The 23,457-nt window shown below is 41.8% G+C and overlaps 2 protein-coding genes across 2 annotated transcripts; one reads left to right on the top strand and one right to left on the bottom strand.

The window, feature by feature from the left end:
• The first annotated feature begins 28 nt into the window (after nt 1–28).
• LOC129854140 (CKLF-like MARVEL transmembrane domain-containing protein 3) lies at nt 29–5,895 on the top strand. Its single transcript, XM_055920893.1, has 5 exons — nt 29–390; nt 2,690–2,845; nt 3,458–3,553; nt 4,006–4,123; nt 4,933–5,895. Exons 1-5 carry the CDS (start codon nt 271–273, stop codon nt 4,962–4,964), a joined length of 522 nt encoding a protein of 173 aa, XP_055776868.1. The 5' UTR covers nt 29–270; the 3' UTR covers nt 4,965–5,895.
• On the bottom strand, nt 5,842–22,707 carry LOC129854139 (CKLF-like MARVEL transmembrane domain-containing protein 4). The gene is made up of 4 exons (XM_055920892.1): nt 21,743–22,707; nt 14,886–15,062; nt 10,224–10,322; nt 5,842–8,647 (listed from the first exon to the last, which is right to left on the bottom strand). The coding sequence occupies exons 1-4, from the start codon at nt 21,926–21,928 to the stop codon at nt 8,483–8,485; spliced, it is 627 nt and encodes a 208-aa protein (XP_055776867.1). The 5' UTR covers nt 21,929–22,707; the 3' UTR covers nt 5,842–8,482.
• Nucleotides 22,708–23,457: the final 750 nt, after the last annotated feature.

Here is a 23,457-nt window from a genome sequence, read left to right as displayed (position 1 = left end):
CGAGGGATACATCACAACAATTTTAACAAATACATTACAGTATTTTAGTTTTGACGCATATTAGCATGCACATAGCCCAGTCCACCCAGCATAAGGGTCTTCTAACATCTCTCGAATGCAGATGTTGAGCTTTTGTGAACTACGTTTTCGCACTGTCATTATTTCCGTTTCCACTTCAAGAAGCAGCACGCTTTTTCGAGGCTTTGCATTTTCCACTCTTCCAGCCGGCTGGATCTGTAACCATTACTGAACTCAAACTTTATCTTTGCAATGGGGGACATCGAAGCTCCTGATACGACTGGACCGAGCCAAAGTGTCCTTCAAACTATTCTCCCAATCGCCAAAGAATTCGCTTCTTCACGGAAAGGACAACTTCTTATTGCAGAAGTGGTAACGTAGCATTTCAAAGAAGATATTAGTGTCTTTATTTCCATTGTTTCTTCCGAATACTTTTCTTCAACGCTGCCAAGACAAGCAGATGCGTAGAAGTTTAGATGACGGGGGCGGGGTGCACTCGATGTAACGTGTTTGTGCTTTTCAGTGTTACACATTTGAATGCTCAAAAGTAGGTTTTTGTTAGGATTAATTTATGCTATTGTATACCAGCTGTTTAGGTAAACTATATGGAAAACAACCATTGAATTCTGCTAATTTCTATTGTGGTCAATGTGTCCATCACACGGTTCTCATTTTGTTTTCGTCTAAGGCGCTAAAAAAGGATTTATGAATTAGAGTTAGCCACATATTTTTTTACTTTGGAAGAAGGTTTTAAGTTTACGACTGACTATCTTTTAATTCAGGTTAGATGTATACCAGTTATACGAAAGACAATGCATATGAATAATTTTAGAGACATATAGCCTGTAAACAATCATTCATATTCATGTTTACACAAGCAAGCAATATACCTTACATACAACTGCAATGTATTCTATACTTCATGTGGTCAGTCTACTGTCGCACTTCTGCTGTTTAAATGTAATGTAATGTAATGCTGTTTATTACTGTAATACTGGATATCTATTAATAGGTTTTGACATGATGTGCAGTAGCCTATTGTAGGGACACGTTTGCACATGCAATTAAACAAAAATGTTCATGGTAAAAATACATTTAAAAGAGATAGTTTGCTAAAATTACAAATGGTTGCAAATAAATTAGCTGCATTAATTCTTCAATAATTATGGATTATTTCAAAACTCAGATATCAGGAAGTGAAACAAGAGTGTGTCTGCTTAGATATCTTTACTGTAAAAGGGGTCATCACCAAGGATTTGAACCGATTGAACTCAAATATGTTGTTACCATGGACGCTCCTATGTCTGGCATGTGAGATTCAGTTCATGGATGTGCTGCATAAAGCAATTATCAATCTTCTCAGTCTCTACTTAACTGACACTGCTGGAGGGCATGTAGCCCAAAAGCTATACTGTATAGAATAGAGGGCTTTAGAGGGCTCTGGCTGACTGGCCCTATAAGGTAAAGAAATCAGTCTCCAAGAACAATGCAGCCTCTTTACACACACTTAGAATATGATCCTCTCCCCTGTTTGCGCTAGAAACCACACGGGTGCTACTATGACTTTAACCATTGGAAAACAATGGAAACACTCACGATAAAATATGAAATATGCTGGTTTTAGTAGTGGCTCAAGACAGCTGGAAAACATATGCAGAGATTTTCCTGATCGTAAAAGCTGGAATGACAATAATGCTGCTTAAGTAATTTAGTTTGTCGCTTGTAGCATTCAATTTACAAGAAATGTGTCGTGCCAGAATTCTCAGAAGCAAATGTTAAGATTCCAAGATTCCTGGAGAATTGACCTTGTTGCTTTACTATCTATCCAAGGACATATTTGTCAAGAACTGTTCCTGCTATGCAGAAACATAGCAGTGGGTGTCTGAGATGAAGAAACGTTAGTCATGTCAAGGTCAGACTAAATGTCTGATAAGCAGAAGCACAGTTCTGCTGTGCCTTGTGAAGCTATTCAATGTTATTCGACGACGAAACACATTCTAAGTGTAAGAAAGATGAACAGTGTGTTCAGGGTTGGTATCTATGAAAGCTGCAGTAGCAGTCTGTGTTGCATTTGGGGGAGTTCCCTACCCAAGTCGAGCCATGTCTGTGGTTTTGATGACCCAGTGTAACAAAGACAAGATGGTTCTCTGTGTAGAATAACAGTGCCTGGGCTTGTCTTGTCCAATGATGTTGGCCGGGGGAACTCAGGACAAGGGGATGTAGGGAAACAAGCACTATCACCAGAAATGCTTTACAAAGTAAACACAAACTTGTGATTCGTCGAGAGACTGCATGCTGATAATAAAGACTTATTCCGATCTTTGAAATCACAAAGACAGTTGCATCTTTCAGGATTTGTGCTCAACCAGACAAACATGTTTCATGATTAGCTAAAGTGAACAATTACGTTAACACATTTGTGTATAAACAAGCAAAAACTTTTGAATTCATGTACAGTATAGGCTTGTAGTGTATCTGTGAGTGTCTGTGTATATTGTTTGTCATTCAACAGCTGCATCTCCTTACAGCTTGAGACAGGAAATGTAATAGCTTCGGGGCACTGCAACATTTCTTGAAAGGGAAGTTTTGGACCAAAATAACTTTAGAATGCCTTTACTGCATTCTATTGGTCAATTTCTCCATCTCTCCCTCCCTCTGTCTTCTCCGCCAGGCTCTGTCCCTCATCGCGTTCATCTGTTTTGTTGCGTCCACGGCAGCAGCCTTTGTCACAGCACCCCTGATTGAGTTCCTGGCTGCCCTCTTCCTCCTTTTTGCCTATTCCACCAAATTCAATGAGCGATTTAAGGGATTCCACTTCCCCCTCATGGTGAGTATACACTCAGTGTACAAAACATTAAGAACACCTTCCTAATATTGAGTTGCACCCCCTTTTCCCTCAGAACAGCCTCAATGCGTCGGGGCATGAACTCTACAAGGTGTCAAACATTCCACATGGATGCTGGCCCATGTTGACTCTGACGTTTCCCACAGTTGTGTCAAGTTGGCTGGATGTCTTTTGGGTGATGGACCGTTCTTGATACACACAGGAGACTGTTGAGCGTGAAAAACCCACTACTACCACCTACTACTACACTCTGTTCAAAGGCACTTAAATATTTTTTCTTACCCATTCACCCTCTGAATGGCACACATACACAATCAATGTGTCAATTGTCTCAAGGCTTAAAAATCATTCTTTAACCTGTCTCCTCCCCTTTATCTACACCGATTGAAGAAGATTTAATGAGTGACATCAATAAGGGATTATATCTTTCACCTGGTCAGTCAGGTGTTCATAAAGGTGTCAGGTGTTCATAAAGTTTTGTCCACTCAGTATATTTATAGGCCACTTGGGTACAATAGGGATGGTAGCCACTGCTGACAATTATAAAACAAATGTGAAAACTACTTTTTAATTTGTATTATTTCTCTCTTTTAGGATTTTCTGCGCTGTGTAAGTGCGTCCATCATCTTTTTTATAATCTCCATAATATCAGTTTCCAAGTTCACAGATGGGGCCTCTAAAGCAGCAGGGGTAAGAAATGCTCTTTGACACTATCCACACATCTCTAATCTAGCCTATTCCATGACCAGAGCTGTGTCCCCTCGCCATTTACAGCACAGATGTCAAACTAATTCCACGGAGGGCCGAGTGTCTGCGGGTTTTCGCTCCTCCCTTGTCCTTGATTGATGAATTAAGGTCACTAATTAGTAAGGAACTCCATTTAATTGAAAGGAAAAAACAAAAACCGGCAGACACTAGGCTCTCCATGGAATTACTTTGATCCCCCCCTAATTTACTGTATACACATTAAACTCTGAAGTTAATGTTTAACTCAGAAGTCGTGTCTGGTTACTCCGCTGCATTACTTCATTGTGTCTGGATATCATATTATAGCTAGCTTCTGTCAGACACTTCACCCCCTTCTGGATTCACTAGCAGTTTCACATTGATATCAAAGGTTTTCTTCCCTCCACCCCCTTCAGGTGTTCGGGTTCATTGCCACCATTGTTTTTGCGCTTGATTTCTACTTCATCTTTAATGACCTGGCTAATTTCCTCAAACAAGGAGGGGACTCGGGTGACGACCCACCAAGAGCCTCAGGTAATGCTTTCTTTCAAATCATGTCTAGTATATAGTATGATCTAATTAACGTAATCTACATTTTGTCCCTAATGCTACAGCTGCTACAGTACCCCTCAGAAACATTCAGTCCTTTTCTTTTCTTCTCAAAAAATGGACACAGGAAATATAGAAATTAAAACTTGGTACTGACTCTCCATTCAGGGTTTTTGTTTCTGTCAGTTCTAAGGAAATGTGTTTGGATAGTTTAGGAAAACAACAAACTTGCAGTTTGCTGATAGCGCGTGGTAGAAATCATTAGCCACATTGTGGACCACATGGCTCAAGTTTACTCAGCCAAGGGTCACATACGTCAGTGGGGATCGAATACTCATGGAGTGTGTTTGTGGAGTCAGCACATCGTCTGTGAAAATCTGTGCAGATTGTTGGCTTAGTTCTGACCATGCTGAGCAGCTAATCTATTCAATAAACAAAACATGGTAACATCTGAATTCTGATTTCTCATTTGCCCTGAAACTATCTCAGCCCAATCTAGTTGTTACTATGTTATTAACATTTATATTAGCTCTTGAATCATCGATGCTGTCTACATGGTGACCGCAAATGTGTTTTTACCTATCATGAATAGCTTGTAGGATTATATAGGCTTTATATTCATTTGTAATTTGAATTCCTGATCATTGAACAAGGTCAGAGACATCAGCAAGACAAGGCATTCACTTCACTTCCCTCTTTGGAAGGGACAGGCAGAGAAGATGTGTCATACACAGACAGGCACAGCTCATAACCTAACTGTAAAAGTTTTTTTTTCTTCTGGTTTTGTGTTATAGAGTACAACGACTCAGACTCTGACTCAGACTGAAGAGGTTCTACCCCAGGGACCGTGTGTGTGTGTCCAATCTACCATGCCTGGCAGGAAGACATCCATTCTGCAGACATCAACGGCATCCTGAAGGATTCACATTTCATTTGAAACGGATGTGAAGACAGGTTTCCAATCTCAGTCTTTAGCGCTTTGGAATGCTGACACATACAATGATCAATTATGGTTACAGTATTATTTTCCAAATGTGCTAAAATTGCCCAAACTCTGAAATACATTTCTGAAGCTGTGAATGAACTGTGGTAGTTTTGGTGATGGCTATTGGTTTACAGTTGCTCAGCCTCCATAATACCAAGAGGAGCATGGGGAACAAAGGCAGATGACACTACATTTAAATGGAAGAATCTGGAGAAATTTACATAATTGAAAAGAGTGGCAGCTGGTTGGCTGGTTACACCATCTGTCCAATCATCATACTGGCTTTGCTTGATTTTTCAATTCCTGGTAACCTTTATTGAAAATGTTCCTGTATCTGATGTGATATCCTTGCATTAAAATCATTTTGTGAGAGATCCATGTTCACCGAGCTGAAAAGACTTACTGTGCATGGCACTTAGCGACTCTTACCGGACTGCCCAAATGGCCACTTCCTGTTTGAATTTGATTTGTCAGCGGAATGTTTTCTTTTCTACCAATTCCGAAAACTTTTGATAATGGAAAAGCACTATGAGACTATGAGACTTTTGTGATTGTGTTTGAAAAGTAAACTGCAAATGTGGTAGGACTGCATTCATTGATAAAAGGAAAACATTTTGGTGTACCAATTTAAAACGGTTCCTATTAAGGTTTTCTTACCAGGTTTGTACATCAAACATTTATCAATTTGCAGGTCATGTAAAGAAAAGAAAGGAATCAGTTGATTTTCAGCCATTGTAAGCTTTACTTTGTTTAATAAAATATTAAGACAACATTTCCAAACCCGTTTATTTTGAAACAACGTTGTCACCATAAACGATAGTTTTGTTAAATCTACAGAAAATTCTTTAAATACAACAATACAGATTTTATGACTGCCTCCTAGAGTACAATAAATACCTGTATCAGTTACAGAGCATTTAAGAAAATCAAGGTCAAACTTTAAAAAGATAAGAGCAGATAAGTCTTCATTTTAAGATAAGCCGTTTCGGGTGTTGACTAGTTCAAAACCTCGACACAAGTCAAAACCTATGCATGAAGCACTGTTGGTCGAGTTGTTTTAAGCATGTTAAAAGATATTGTAATATAAATACACCCAGTTCAAAATCTTAGGTTATATTTACAGAGTGCTCTAGATTGTTAAGGCCTTCTTGAAGCATCAACTTATATTGTTCCACTATAGTCACATCATTTCACTACTAGTTAAAGCAAGGATTACATATGCACTCACATGGTCTATTACTGTATGCTAGAGAATAATGTATTGCTAGATAAAGGAGATGGATCCACTACTGTGAAGTCGATGCATAATACACCACTTAAAACAATCAACCCAGTCCTTCATTGAATAGAGAGACATAAATGGAAACATTTGATTGTCTATTCTTCACACAAACCCACCCTCTCACACGTTTCAATCATAATCAACAGTTATTACGGTCAATTCATTCAAATGAAATCTGCAATTTGAGATTTGCAATGTTCCCGCCCTCGCCTACAAAGTCATTAATTTAGTTAGGCCTTAAGATTGTTCTCACAAAGAATATTGGTTCATCAACTCTTAAACACAAAATATTATCATTTTGACAAAGATGGCATCTTTTAAAACATTTGTAAGATGTCCCACAAGGTGCACTTCAGTCCATATAAAGCATCCACCATGAGCAGTTCCTCTGATGGTATCCTTACCATAATCCACATATACATACAGTATTACCAGCAGGGTCAGTGGAATACAGAACACCTGGAATCACAATGTTGTGTAGATGTAAACACACAATACTATTTCAAACAGAAAATCCAATGACCAGAACACAAGTCAACATTTCTAAAAGTCCTTTATCCTAGACACATTCAGTACAAACTTGCACATAAGAACAGACTTAGGCTACATCTCCATAATTGTGATCAACAAAAAAACACAGGAAGTTGCGAGGGTGTTTTATGAAATAAGGTATGTGATAATGTTTGCTGTATAAGATTAATAAGATCACACATTCAACTAAATACATTCATGGCAAAAAGTAAAACCACATTGGTGCGCCATTCTGTGAATGAGTATGCCATGGACACAATTATTAAGAAGGCAACATCTTTTGACAAATGTATGTGTTGCCACATTTAAGTTTAAAAAATAAATGATGAATCAGCCAATACCTGAGATGTGCTATGGACGCTGACCTCGACCTGCACCTGTTTATCAGTATTAAGTTCAATTACCAAACGTACCACCATGTTAGTAACGTACCACTGTCCAATTTGTCTGTCACTCACTAGGCCAGATATACTATAGGTACAACACCTATAAACGTCACATTTATACTCTTTAACCATTTACAAACCGCACCCATACCAACTACATTGCCTTCAGAAAGTATTCACACATTTAGTTGTTACAGCCTGAATTTCAATAAATTATCAAACATTTCTAAAAACATGTATTCACTTTGTCATTATGGGGTATTTTGTGTAGATGGGTGAGAATTTATTTTATTTTATCCATTTTGAATTCAGGCTGTAACAACAAAATGTGGAATGAGTCAAGGGGTACGAATACTTTCTGAAGAAACTAAATCAAGTCCTTCAATAAAAAAAGTCAAAAACGAATACCTTTCATTTTCCTTCAAAAGTCCATGTGGTTCGGTGTTGTGTATTAGTGAGATACACTGAGGTTGGTTACTTTACATCTTCTACAGAGGGAGACACAACTGAAATGTAATGACATTATGGAACTGAACTGTGTTGGGAATGTGTTTCAGGAGTATCTGAGTTCATAACCTTAATAACCGGTTGACCTGCCTTAACGAATAGGCCTAAGCCTTTGGTCCGTTTTTTACAAGTTCATGTTAAAAAATATATAAATCAATTGAATTCATTAAATTGTTGTTCTCATTGTGTGTCAGATCTGTAACGTTAAAAAACCATTCCATATCTAAACAGACAGTGCTACCTGTACGTATTGCAAGTAACATAACCACCAAACCCTGTACAGTACGTGCTGGCGGCCATACATACCAAGTCACACAGTTAAGAGCATTTACAAAACACTGGAGCAAGATTTCAAACCACGCTGAATTCAAAACCAGAAAAACACTTAATTAACATCAAGTCAATTCTCTTGATGACTGTTGACAGAAGAAGATCTCTGACCCAGTCTGTGTATTGGTACTCTCAGGGGGCTAGGGCTCTGGGTCCAGGCCTTGAGGGACTCTCGCCAAAGGAGACCCCCAAGTAAAGAGGCTGCAGTGCTCATCCATGGAGTGGGTACAGTGATTGGTTATGTCACTAGGGGGTAGTGCGAGAGAGGGTATGGTAGGATAGAAGCCCTAAATGTCAGTCTTGGTCTCAGAATGTCACCTCCATCAGGCCAGGTCAGGCCGTGCCTCCATCTCTCCCCGGGAGGCAGTGCGGGCTCGCATGTACTCACTGGTCTGGACCGCAACTGAGCGCCCGTCACCCATACGCCACCTCTTCACAGCCAGGAAGGTGTTCACAGCGTACACACACGTCACCAGGAAGCCAAATATCTGCACAGGAAGTTACAGAAACATGATTCAACACAACAGAATTCCTGTTACTATGAACTTAAAATAAATGTGGGTTTCCAAGTAGTACAGGAGGAAATGACACCTCCTTCTAGTCCTTCCTAATATTTCCAGTAGTTCCACACTACTGTATAATTACAGCAAGACATTTAGCTGATTAAACAGTAACACACAAAGTGTCTAATCTGTCTCCAAATCGCAGCCCTTTATACAGTATACGCCCCTAAAGAAATAGACAGAGTGAAATTCAACAAATACACCCCGCCCACGACTCCCTCCATCCCTCCCCAGAAGGAGAGCCCAGGGATTTAACTGGCCCCCTCCACGCTTGAAAAGCCCAGGATGTTTAATAGAAACTTCCTGCTGGGAACATCTGTACCATAAACGACTCAGCACAAATCCTCAGGCCACCGGCCGGGCGCCCGTAGTACACAGTTCTGCTGATCCAGCCTCATGCACAACCACAGGAATCAAAGGAGCAGCAGTGTGTGCGAGGGCGTGCATGCTTTCTTATGTGTAAAGAAACAAGCAAGCTTTGCCAGACAATGCATACAATCTGCAAGAGATCATGGAGCAAGCGGTACAAAGAACGAGAGGGAGAGACATCAAAATGAGTTTGAGGGTTACAAAGAGGGTTGATAGTCAAAGAGAAAGTGAAACAGAGAGAGAGAAACCAATGAGGTGTTACCTCTCTCTCTCTCTCCAACGAGGGAATTAGGGCTGAACTCCAGAGCAAACGTCCATGTCACGGCTCAGAGCTGACATGACAGGAATCAGAAATCAGCTCATAACCTCCAGGGGGGGACTGAGTCAGTAAATGGTGTGGATGTGGCAGCAGCAGGGTGGCCAATGGAGCCATGAACATTCACTGTGGCTCTGCTCACACATCATCAAGCTCTCAGCACACCCTGAACATGAACACTTTGCCTCTGGGCTGGCCAATTACTGCCTGGCCAACTGATCCTCAAACCTCTCACACTGTCAGACAGCTTGATGTGGCAGCAATTCTATTTTGGCTTTATTATACTGTAGGTGGGGACAAAATGCCATATTGACTTGGTGAAATCCAGTTCAGGCTATCTTCCACGGGGAGGCAGCAGTTAACAGGAAATGCAGTATAATGTGGACAAAGAATCTGATAAACAGAAAATCAACAGAAAAACTTCAGGGAGGCTTGTAGTCAATTAATAGCTAAATGTCGGATTCGATTTGAATATTGAACATATCTCTGAACATTTTGCAGTAAAGGTGTCTGATGTATATTTTAGATGCATATAGGCTACTCTTCAAACAACATAAATCTAGTGGGTCATGTAACACCAGCCACTGTTCTTTGCGTAGCACAATAATGGATCAAAGAACCCTTTCACAAAGAGGGGGGAGTTGGGAAGGGAGGATGAGGGGGTGAAAGGAGAAAGACCAGACCTCAGCCCATGTTTCAATGGTGTACATCTGAGACAGACTAATAAACAGGGTGGTCACTCTGAGAAGGCCCAGGTCATGGGTCACAGGGAGTGACCAGGATGAGGATGCAGTGGGGCGGGACGGGGCAACTAACCACTGCTGCGATATCGGCTCCGGACTTGTGGTTGAGAGCAGCCAGGACCACAGAAGCCAGGAAGAAGAAGACGGTGCTGGCTGCAGTGTTGACCAGGTCCTGTAGGGACAGACAGACAGACCATGCATATTAATTAACAGGTCATGTTTAGACTGATAGTTACTGTACATATTGTAAGTAGCCAGGAGTTAGTACTAGATTCTCTCAGCATGTTGTACAGAGACACTGTTGAGTAATGTTTGCCAAGAGTGTGCAAAACTGTCATCAAAGCAAAGGGTGGCTACTTGGAAGAATCTCAAATATAAAATATATTTAGATTCTTTTAACACTTTTTTGGTTAGTACATGATTCCATATGTGTTATTTCATGGTTTTGATGTCTTCCTTATTATTCTACAATGTAGAAAATAGTAAAAATAAAGAAAAATCCTTAAATGAGTAGGTGTGTCCAAACATTTGACTGGTACTGTATGCTCATGCTGTATTTCAGAATTGTAATATTTAAGTAACATATTTAGAGTTTCTGTCATATTAAAGTTGCATATTTAGAGTCTCTGTAACCAACATGACTGTCATACTTGTCACTCCTTCAGCTATCTGAATGTTTGGAATTGTTTGTGCTGTTCTCTTGTTCTCTGTTGATAGTAATTGGCGCTGAAGGCAGTCACTGAAGGTCCTAGTACAAGGACCTGAATCATTTACATGAACATCGGACACTGTCTCCGTGAGCTTTCAGGATGGGTTGTTCTGGCTGACCAGTCCTTCAGTGTATGCTTAATAAATGTTTCAGCATGACCGGGGCAATGCCCTCCTATGTGAATAGCTGCATAATGGGAGTCATAACCCACATCATCTCACATGACACCAACTATCCCCCACAGACTCACTGGCCAAACTAGACTCAAGACTGAACACTAGCCAAGCGAGACCCTCAAAACCAGAACACTGGCCAAACCAGACTCAAGTCTCCCTTTTTTGCACCAACACACATGTACAGCTCAGACCACCAAACCACACAAATGCTGGAATCAATCAGAAACTAATCAAGCCTGAGTCTCACACTTGGCTTCATATGTAGGGCAAATAAACTCTAATGCCTCACTCCCTGTATTTGCAGTCTATGTTTAGCAGGTATAGAGAGCGGGTCTGTGTGTGATCTGTTTGGCAAGATGTGTGAAGAGAAGGCAAACGGTGCTCAGTGGGATGTAAAACTGAAAAGTGCTGTTTATCCTGGGGTTTAATCTGTCTGATGTGTTTAATGGAAGCATTCCTACAGCAGCGCTAGCCTATCTTCTAGAGCTGGATCTCCCACTGGACACACCATCACCAACACCCTTAGTAATAGCACAGCATACACTGGTCCAACTGGTGTTACTGGACTGATTTCTCAGCGTCAATACTGCCACGCTCCCTCTACTACACACCCCAGATCCAACTCAGCCTAGGTCCAGCTCAGCCCAGATCCAGCTCACCCTAGGTCCAGCTCACCCTAGGTCCAGCTCAGCCCAGATCCAGCTCACCCTAGATCCAGCTCACCCTAGATCCAGCTCACCCTAGATCTAGTTCATTCCAGGTACAGCTCACCCCAGCACATTACTCTCAGTGAGAAACCATTCCCACATGCACAGCTGCGGTTTGTAAAGCAGTAGCAAAAGATGGAGCGCCTGCCTTTAAATACCCCAGTCAAACCGCTGCCTCACTCTCGCGCTTTCTGCAGAGTGACAAACTTCTCCAACCCCTCCTTCACCCTGAGCCCTGAGGCAGAGAGGCAGGCAGGCCGCTTAGACTTACTGGCTTCTCTGGGAGAGGTGGAAATGTCAGCAAGCTCAGCGTTTGGCAGAGCAGTCAGGGACTCTCTGGAAACCAGAAAATGTGAGTGTGTTAGGAGTGGTCTTTCACCGAGAAGGGCTGTCGAGGCTCCAAAGCAACATCCCCTTCAAATGGTTCTACCAAATGTTTTCAGCTGCGTGTTTATGCTGATTTAGACAAGGATCAAGGCAACAGGACACACGCATATCCAGACAAACTCTCTGAAGTGCGAGTAGACATCACATTGCAGAATACATTCAGTTCAACAATCTTTTTGGGGGGGATGAAATCGATAAAAAGAGAAGCATGATTACTGCATGTCTTCTGCTTGGGTGGCAAAATACAGGGCTTAAAAAACTGCAGTGAAAAACTTTTCCTGGACTCCCCTCTGAGATAACTGAGTGAAAATGAATATAATGTAAGAGAGGAGGGCTCTGCGAGCACAACAGATGAATCACAATAGCAAGCCATAATTTGCAGGTGGATTAAACGTGTAGGGGGAGGGAATGGACCCTGCTAGGTAAAACAGCATGGGGTCTGACAGAGACCTGCTTTGGAACAAACAGCAGAAGCTAATAATGCATACACAAACAGGATGGCATTGCACACTATTTCAACAGATGTCAAGATCCAAAGAAAATAAACCACACAGATACATCTGCAAGAGGAATGCACTGTATCGCATGTTTAATCATTAGCCAGCAAAGTAAATAAATAATGTTGCTTGTGATTTGCCACAGGTTCATCTATCAAAACAGAAACCTTCGCTCCATTCAATCCTGATTTCCATGTTCAGAAAGGATAAGGAGCTGGCATAGCAGGATCTGCAGTAAAGTGAGAGGGGATAACCTGCAAACCAGGTCGGCATATGCTCTCACACTCAGAAGGGAGACGACTGGATCTTTGACAATGTGCCAGGTAAAGAGTCCACCTCAGGTCCTCCACAGGCTGCCATTCCAGTCAAGCATGTAGTGAGATTTATGTTCCCAGCCTCCTCATTTTTGAGCAAAAACTTTCCCAGCATTGACTGGGCCAGCACTCGCCCACATTTAAAACTGGCAGTGTCTGTGTGCGTGGTCACCCTTCTCTGTGCTGGCACTCCCTGGCATGGCAGTTGCTAATTTGAAAGCCTTTGTGTGGAGAGACAAGAGAGACAGTCAGCTCTGAGACAATGTCTGATCGTTGTGGCCACGCCACAAAAAGAGAGTCAGTCTCTGCCAGCACAAGACAGACCAACAGCACAACGCCACCCAAATCCAGAGACACGGCATCACACAGTTCACCAGGGGCAGGGAAAGAAAAAGAACACTCATAATACTGAACTCACTCCCCTTAGCTAGCGCCAACAATGTATCTGAATAACCAAATGACCTCTAACCAAATGTGACATTTCCAGGAGCTTTCACTCAACAACTTTTTGTAAAAGTTACCTCAGAGAGCTTTATGATAAAGCCCATGGCTGTTCTCATTTTCTTAGGTGAGGGAATAGCTCCCCTGTATTCCCAAGACAGCAATAGACCATTACCAAACATATAATCAAGCACGGGTTTGACATGACAGTATCAAATAGCACATAATTGGAAGAACAGACCCTCCTCAGACGTTTTCCACATTTAAAAGTCAGCTCCACAAGGGGGTCATTTCAGTGTCACTGGAGTGTTTGGAGAATTACTTGCTCGGTTTACACTCAGTCAAAACTGCTGTGTAATGTCAAAATTCCTGGAGCCCACTCACATTGGAGAAGCTTTGAATGTCACAGATATAAATACAATGAAGGGAAAATGGGCCACTATGCTGAGGCCAAGTCCGCTACTCCAATCTAGAGCCAATAAGAGCCCTGGAGAGGGTAACAGCTCTCTTTAAGCCACAACCAAACACACATATGCACACAAAGCAACAGCCTCTAACTGACTCAAATAAATACAGATAACAGACGTTTCAACTGCCCACCCCCAAAGGCACAACGGCATAAACACACCAAATGACTTTTGTTTCTTCACACAAACGGTGTGCATAAGACGATAAAACCCCCCCAAATAAGTTATGACATCACATTCACAGACATTGATATATTTCATATGGAAGTACTGAATTATAGAGATACAAAGACAGCCATATGTTGTGTTGACATGGTGCAGTGTCTCTTTGAAGGGTCCTGCATAGCCCAAAACCAGTGGGCCTCAGGAGAAAAACACACAAAGCCTATTTAAAACAATATATAAAAACCCTGCTTCATTTTGCTTCCCTTGGCCAACAGTAAAAGCCAAAGGCACACCCCCGTATGCCTGTTTGAGGTAAAATACATAGTACTAAGTATACCATGCAATACGATAGTTATGGTTGGATTTAAACCACTTTAACTCAGCATCTATTTCTCTTTCTGGTATGCAGTGTGTTCTGGAAATAAAGCACAGAGCAGCGTTTCCATTTCCATCTGTAACACATCCAGTACCGGAGCCCAACGCTCTAACGATGTGTGTTTGTAGGCAAATAGTCAAAGGGGCCATGTTGGATTGGAGAATACCCACCACTAACATTTGCTATGACTGCATTTTTTTGACTCATTCTCACCCACATTTTATAGGCAAGTGCACATTCAGCAAATTCAGTTTACCCTTCAGTTCAACCAATCAACTTTTATTCAGTCACATATGTTAATACTTCATGTGAAGTTGCTCTTATACCTATGTAATAACACTGTATATAAACTAGTCACAACTTTAGCCTCAAAGCAAAGAGACCAACCCTTTAAGACCTCCAGAAGACGTGTCTATTGGCTTATCGACATCTGAACCAGACTCTTGCATCCAGTAAGAGGATGTGATTGGTCAGTGTGTGTGGGTGGTATACACACCGTCAGGCTCCAGTTGACGTGGGGCACTTTGGTGTGCAGACTGAGGCTGAAGATGAGGAGGAGGACGCCAGTGACTACAAAAGCACTGCAGCTGACAAACTCAAAGAAGTAGACCCCTCCGCAGGGTAGGCACAGCATGATGGTCTCTATGCAAATGAAGGCTATGAGGGCCAGGGCCTGCAGAGAGGGAGGAGGAAGAGGGACAGGTCAAGGACAACCTTAAAATAAGCTAGAAACATGCAGTCCTACAGTAGAGTGGGTAGAGAGTAAGTCGTTATACTACTACCCTCATCAACCCAAACAAAATCATTCAGTCAGACGGAGTACGACCAACGTGAAAACCACAAATTACGTATTTATATTGTTAATTAATAATGTGAGGCATGCCAGGGTTTAGCCATTTTAGTCATGATAACTATATATCAACTAGTGACACTATCCATGTTTCTTTCACCTTACTCCAAATCTTTGATGAGACTGAGGTGACTGGTGCTGGTGGAGTGGCATTGCCTTGGAAAGTGAGTGAGAGGAGCCCACAACCTCATTGTGAACAGTTAATTGATATATTTTCCCTCCCAATCATCACTCCACCACAGTGATGGAGGAGAACTCGGAGGTTAATGTGTTATTCAGGGGTTCCGTTGCAATCAGCCCGACTCTCCACAAACCAGCAGATTACAGGTTGGTCCGCGCGAGCCTGAGGGAGACGGAACCACCGCCATCACCACGCATACATATTCCAGGCTTTGTCCCATCTGGGCCGGCTCAGACCGGATCTAGTTGCCTGACAGATCTGAATAAAGAATCTGTTCCATCTGGGATAAAGGGCCCAGTCCAGCTTTTATCATCAAAAACATATGAGCTCTGTGATAAGAAGTCTGAGAATTACAAGCATGCTAATGCACCCGTGCACTCTGTACATTCACACCACCTTGAGAAAGCTAAAAGGTGACTAATGTAACATTCCCTAGGCACATCACACAGTCAGCGAGTGAGAGAGAGCACTATTTTGGTATCATCACCAAAAGTGACATCACACTCTCACGTATGGAAACCCTTTCCTTTCTTTCCCTCCCTCTCCTCCCACCACTTTTCAAAAATCCCCCTCCTAAGGGGAGCCTTCAGATGTCTTAAGCAGACGCTTGGTTTCACAGCTTTGACGAGGAATTCACATGACTTCTTGACAGTCTACGGCTCCCCACACGGGACTTGGACAGCCAAGCGTCTGAGGATCTGCTTACGGCCAGAACTCTATAAGTAGCAATACCAAGTCTGGGATTTAACCACGAGAATCCATCCCTAACAAACCTTATCAAGAAGCCATGAAAGGAGACACAGATTTGCATACACGTACACGTCATGCTGTTTCTATAATGTATGACCTGCTCAGATTTCTTGTCTGTTTTCCATGCTCTTCTGAAATGCAGATTGAGCGAGGCCTCTCTGCGAAGAGCCAACTCCTGTTTTGTACGGGTTAAATGGAAAGGGTGATTGACAGACAACCCTTTCCATGGCAACAGTGGGACTTGAATATGCAGATTCACCTCCTTTTTAGCCGTGATATTATCTTTAGACAGAGAAAAACCACTCACCTCTGTACAATTATCTGTAATAGCGTTGGAGACTATATGAAGCCTATGATTTATGTGTAAAGAATTACCATAATGAAGTTGGACAAACGACCAATCCATCTGTAATATTTTTTCAAAAATCATGAAAACAAAACATATTTTCCATAAAATATGTTGGCGCAGTGTCGAGGCCCAATCCATCCTGTCTTGTTCTGGGTCAGACACAATGCAGATCAGTAGCCACTCTTTCCTCTTTCCTCTCCATCTAAGTCCTATATTATCCTGAAGAACACGTTTTTGATACCTTGAGGATGAGATGTTCATCCATCTGACAACAACAGTTTTCTATGGCATTGAGCAATATTGTCAATGTCAGAAATTGCTGTAAAACTGGCATCTTCGTTGGCTGAGATAGGAGACAACTGCCACGATAAGTGCAGTGAGTAAATCAACGAGTATATTGAACCAGATGCTGATGGGAGCAGCAGGGAGGCAGCTGGTCGTGTTCCTTCTGACCAGCTCCCCTCCTCTCCTCCCTAGCCCCGGGCTGTTTTTTAAACCTGTCAGCCTGGTTAATGAACAGAACAGGGGACTGCAACAGGGCTTCTCATCACAACACTCTTCTGTTTCTGACACATACAGTTGTTGAGGCAGGAGAGCGCTTAGGCTACACTCCTGACAGGCTCTCTGGCTCACCACCCTTCACACATCTGCTGCAATTACAGCCTTGCGAAGGCCAAACACTGCACTCAACTCACTGTTTCTCACGCAGACACACAAGCACGTGCACAGTCACGCGCACACACACACAAACGTGTTATTATTCCAGACCGGCAAATCTTTGTCAACCCCACACTTACAGTAGGTACCTCAGTGAAGAATTCTTCGAGCCCATGTCTTTCTCTGTGGCAGCCAATTGAAACCCCATTAGGTGTGTGTTTGTCTGGGTGCACACAGAGTGACATTACAACATGGACGTGTCCAGATTGGGGGTGGATGCAGTGGACGAAGTCATCGCTGAGAGTCGTGATAAAAGCAGCCCTTCCCAGAAAATGAATGGAGGTAGGCATCAAAACACAGAGTGCACTCCAACAACCTTTGATCAGTGGTGTCCTGTGTATTTCCTTCCTGGCCCAAATGGCTCATTGTAATCTGTGCAAAAATGACATTTTTCTCCTGTTTCTTGATCCCAGAGATGTCTGTAGAGTCAGAAATTCCACCTATCATGTGTGTTTGTTGAAGACCAGTCAGAGAGAAACATTACAACAGAATACACAGTCTCTCCAGAATGGGAAGTGCAAGCTGACATGGAGCAGCATCTGGTAAATTCATTTAGCTCCATACACATCCTACAAAAAGGACCTTCAATAATATTAAACTTTCCCTTGTAAAAGCACCCCAAAAAATATCAACATTACAAGGTCCATTGACACAACTGAATAGCTATGTAACAACTTAATCCAAAAGGCAACACTCTACAAATGAGATGGAAATGGAGCTTTATTTTGGTATTATAAAGGCCACAGTGTAAATTACATTATAAACAGTACAAAAAGGAGGGGCTGTGAAAACCTGATTGGTAAGAGCTGATTGGGTAAAATGACTTGAGCTATGTAGAAATGCTTAGAGGAGATAAGATCCACAAAAGCCTGTTGTCACGAGACTTTTCACACACATGTAAAGTTATCATAGAGTGACACAAAGAAATGTTCTCTGAAGGTGATAGCACCAGTATCCTGGGGCTACTGCTTCTCCCAGTAACACCAGGTCAACCTCAGACCTTCAGTGTTGATGTAACAACAACCTCTATGGGACCAGAGACCAAGTGGGTGTGGCTGTAGGAACAGTTCCCATAGTAAAGTCATTAGGAGTGGTAAACGTGCTAACGGGAGGAGGGTTTCACCTCAACTTAACTAATGTGACATATACTGTACTACCAGGTCAACCTCAGACCTTCAGTGTTGATGTAACAACAACCTCTATGGGACCAGAGACCAAGTGGGTGTGGCTGTGACATATACTGTACTACACACAAAACCATCCCGATTTGACCAGCAAGGTTAGCACCGAACATTCAACTTTACTAGTCCACAAAGTATGCTTTTGATTTATAGCTGAAATCGTATGTGATTTTATGTAACTGAATATTGAGTAGCCTATTAGGGAAGGATAACTTATCATCATCAACCCTCCCTTTAAATGAGACTTTAGTCCATTATCACTAGTTTAATTGAGTTCAACAATACCAATCATCAACTCTGCACTAATGTGGATTGAACTGGGATGATCCATTTACATTGAGAGTGCTCTTGTTCAGGGAAAAACTGGGCACATTTGCAGATGAGTTACAATGAACGGTGTTTGGGGGATTAAATAGTAAAACACAAGACCTCAGCAGCTCCCTGTGAGGCCCTTCAAGTCAGTCAATCATTGTCCAGTGGCAGTGGAAAAGGCTGTGGCATACATGGACTCCAAGGTCAACTGACAGTCAAACCAGGCCTACATATGGGAGCTCTGAGATTGTAAAACTATTATGGTCAACCTTGAGCATATTTCCTGAATGAGCTGCCATGAGTAAATGTAAGGAATGTGTTATTAACTCCTCTGTACTATCGTTCAGAAGAAACCCCCTTACAGATGAAGCATAGCAAGCAAGGCTAATAAAGTAATACAGTGACTAGGTCCATAACGCCAACACGGCTTGGTTGGCAGACATGGTAAAGGTGAGATAAGGTGAGATAATGACATTGACATCCTGCCCAGTGCAGGTATTGAATTAGACTGGCATGACCAGGAAAGACTGGAAAGACCTGTCGCATTCACACCTGTAATGTCCCTGGGAGTTGTGGTGTCTCCACTGTACATTAACCCTGGGTAACTGTAATGAAAAACATGACTTCCTGTTTGACCTCAGTGTTTTGTTTGTTTTTATGTAACCTCTAGTTGGTCAGCTTTCTCCCACTATGACATTGTTATCACATGCTTATTGTCAGTCTCACCTGACCAAGCAGTGAACGTCCACCTGGGCACAGAGAGTTGCTCTCAGCACAGACTTTACACGCAGGCTACAGATGTCTTTCTCAAAGACAAATATCTCCGGTGTGTGTGATTCTCCAGGTACATCTCTCCCACCGTTCTCCTTGTCACACGGGTACTGTGGCTTTTCGGGCTTTGAATCTGGTGAATCCTCTGAACATCAAAACTCTTTGTACAATGAGTTCACTTAAAGAGTCAAGAGGATGTGTGTTTTGACCTCTGTACAGCACAACAGAAGCCAAATAACATTCTATAATTGCTAATGAAGCAATATTCAAACATGGCATCTTCTGAGTAGGGGGCTCAGGTTGTTTCCCTTGGCACTGTATGCACTTAATTACTTCCTTAGTTCCACTGGTTTTCCCGCACTGTGAATACAGTGCTTCATCTGTAGGCTATGTGAGACCACCATCTTTGACTGAACAGTTTGGCACCAAAAGAGGGGACAAAACTCTGGCCGAGACATTTCCTCTGCAACTGAATTATCATAGCTTTGGGAGGCATCATCATATTCCTTTGTTGTTGTGTTTTCTCCCTCCTAGACATCTGGTTTTAGGAGTACTGACTCAAACCCCACATTAAACTATTCTGTTTCCCCTTCCTGTAAACTGCTGAGAGAAATGTTGCTGATTTCGTGAAAATAAACAGTCATACAACTGTTATACACTACCGTTCAAAGGTTTGGGGTCACTTAGAAATGTCCTTGTTTTGAAAGAAAAGCATTTTTTTTTGTCCATTAAAATAACATAAAATTGATCAGAAATACAGTGTAGACATTGTTAATGTTGTAAATGACTATTGTAGCTGGACTGATTTTTAATGGATATCTACATTGGCCCATTATCAGCAACCATCACTCCTGTGTTCCAATGGCATGTTGTGTTAGCTAATCCAAGTTTATTATTTTTATTGTCGGAGTGCCTCTGTCCAGTGTCTGTGTTATTTTGCCTATCTCTATCTTTTCTTTTTATTGGCCAGTCTGAGATATGTCTTTTTCTTTGAAACTCTGCCTAGAAAGCCAGCATCCCGGAGTCGCCTCTTCACTGTTGATATTGAGACTGGTGTTTTGTGAGTACTATTTAATTAAGCTGCCAGACTTGTGAGGCCTCTGGTTCTCAAACTAGACACTAATGTACTTGTCCTCTTGCTCAGTTGTGCACCGGGGCCTCCCACTCCTCTTTCTTTTCTGGTTAGAGCCAGTTTGCGCTGTTCTGTGAAGGGAGTAGTACACATCGTTGTACAAGATCTTCAGTTTCTTGGCAATTTCTCGCATGGAATAGCCTTCATTTCTCAGAAGAATAGATTGACGATTTTCAGAAGAAAGTTCTCTGTTTCTGGCCATTTTGAGCCTGTAATCGAACCCACAAATGCTGATGCTCCAGATACTCAACTAGTCTAAAGGCCAGTTTTATTGCTTCTTTAAATCAGGACAACAGTTTTCAGCTGTGCTAAGATAATTGCAAAAGGGTTTTCTAATGATCAATTAGCCTTTTAAAATGATGAACTTGGATTAGCTAACACAACGTGCCATTGGAACACAGGAGTGATGGTTGCTGATAATGGGCCTCTGTACGCCTATGTAGATATTCCATAAAAAATCTGCAGTTTCCAGCCACAATAGTCATTTACAACATTAACAATGTCTACACTATTTCTGATCAATGTTATGTTATTTTAATGGACACATTTTTTTGGTGTGCTTTTCTTTCAAAAACAAGGACATTTCTAAGTGACCCCAAACTTTTGAACAGTAAAGAACTGGTTGATAAGGAATTCTTTCTAGCAGAGGATTTTGTCATTATTTGGGCTACTTCCATTGCAAAATCGCGTACTACCTTCATGTACCTCTCTGCACATTGATATGGTACTGTTACTCCCTGTATATAACGCCATTCTTGTGTATTATATTTTTAAACTCTGCATTGTTGGGAAGGGCTCGTCAGCAAGCATTGCACGGTAAAATCATAAACCAGTTGTATTCGGCGCATGTGAGAATACATTTGATTAGATTTTTTTTTGAAAGTGTAGCAGAGTGGACTGTGGGTGACCAACATGCAAAAATTGGCTACTACTATGTCACTGTGCCTAAAGAGGCAAGCAATCAATCAAAAACAGACAAGTACAGCCTACACACATACAAATGAAGCTCCACATCATTCAATTAAGCGTTTTCATATGCACATCTTTACAGTTCTTCAGTAGCCTAGTCAAGCAGTCTCTTGAATGATTTGACTGAATTATTTAACTCACCACTTCAACGGCCTTTAATATGCCAAAGTGTGACTTCAGGTACTCAAAGTCACACCTAATGCCACCCAAAACATTCCTTGAGTGTACGGGCTCGGTGGTGGGCTGGTATGGGCTACTTGCTCCCGAGATCATGGAAGTGTTGGAGGCCTCGCCATCAAACCCCTCCGCCTCCTCGCTGTTCCTCATGATGATTTGACTGTACGCTCCTACACGCACGGGCACTTTTATTAGAGAGTAGCGTGGTGGATTACTCACCGTGTAGCTTTGAAAACAAAAACAAAACACTTTTTGCAATAAGCGAAAGGGACAAAATAAAAACGGCTCACTTTTGATGAGACGATCGCACAACAAGCAATTTTGTGGCGTTAAAAAAAAAAAAGGGGGGGGGTAACAATGCTTATTCCGCGAATATTCCTCGTTGGTCAAATGCTGCTTCCAAAAAGAATGTGATAGAAATTGCGTTACAGTTGCGCACCAGTGTAAGGGGACTATTCTGGTTTGTTCTGCACGCACCGAAAACACCTATTCAGGGATTTGGAGAAACAGGCGAGCTACATGCCGCTCCTTTGTGATACTTGTATGTAAATAACAAAAATCCATCATGGCCAGATGAAACGAGACATGCCGTTTTTACACCATGGCTTTTGTGGCCAAAAGTTTTGAGCTGGAATACAAATTATATTACGGTCACTGTAAATGTAAAGTCTTCGCCCAAAAAACGGCACATTCCTGTATGCACACGCGTTCAAAAGTATTTAAAAGCTTGAAGACGCCCATTGGATATAGTAACTTCTGGTAGCCTAGGTCCCGGAGGCAATCTTTATTATCCCCGTTGATTTAATTGCAAATATTGAAGGGTTTTCCCGATGTGTGTATCATCGTTCGTTGATAGATACTGCGTAGGTTTTCCCCTGCCATGCAGGGCGCGGAGAGTGGTGGACTATGATCGTGACGTGTACACAGGTGTACACTGATGACGCTTTAGCAGGTAGGCCCATCATCTCTATGGCTAGGCCTACGGTATAGTGTTTGCAATAGTACCCCTATTACTGTAACATATTACAGTATTATGTTAATAGACTATGCAGTAGACAATAGATACCACTAGGCCACATATCGCCAAATAGGCCAATCAACATACATGAAACAGAACAATCAAAACAAATATTCACCCGAGACTTTTCAAAAAGGCATAATTCATAAAATAACTATAGACTACATTACTTACTCTGACCATCAGCGTAAGTAATGTCTACTAAAACTGATGAAAGACATTTAAACATAAAAAATAAAATAAAGACTGATCACTATCATCTGTTCAGCTCCAAAGTTTACTTTGGGTGGGTTCAGATGTAGGGCAAGGACAAATAAATCGCACTTACGTGTCCTACCGTCTGGAAAAACACTGCACTGCCATCTCATGGTCAAGGTCATGAGAAAACCTAAGTACTACAGATTACTGACAATCACTTGTTCACAAGGGACAAGTAAGTAGGGTGATATTTTTATTTCACTTCCACTTATAGTCCATTCACTTGCTACTCAGTGACAACTGGTAGGTTGAGGGGTTTGATCAAATGACTACCCAATATGTACCCAATAGTGTCACTTCTAGAATCCACACTAAATAGCAGTAAATTAAACAGTGAAACAGAGCAATATTCAATGTGGATTTTACTTGCCATCTACACACAGTATCATGATTTGAGACAAAG

This window comes from Salvelinus fontinalis, chromosome 4 (assembly GCF_029448725.1).
Source record: "Salvelinus fontinalis isolate EN_2023a chromosome 4, ASM2944872v1, whole genome shotgun sequence".
Classification (NCBI taxonomy): Eukaryota; Metazoa; Chordata; class Actinopteri; order Salmoniformes; family Salmonidae; genus Salvelinus; species Salvelinus fontinalis.
The sequence above is the reverse complement of the archived record's forward strand: the minus strand, read 5'-3'. Positions and strand labels throughout refer to the sequence as shown.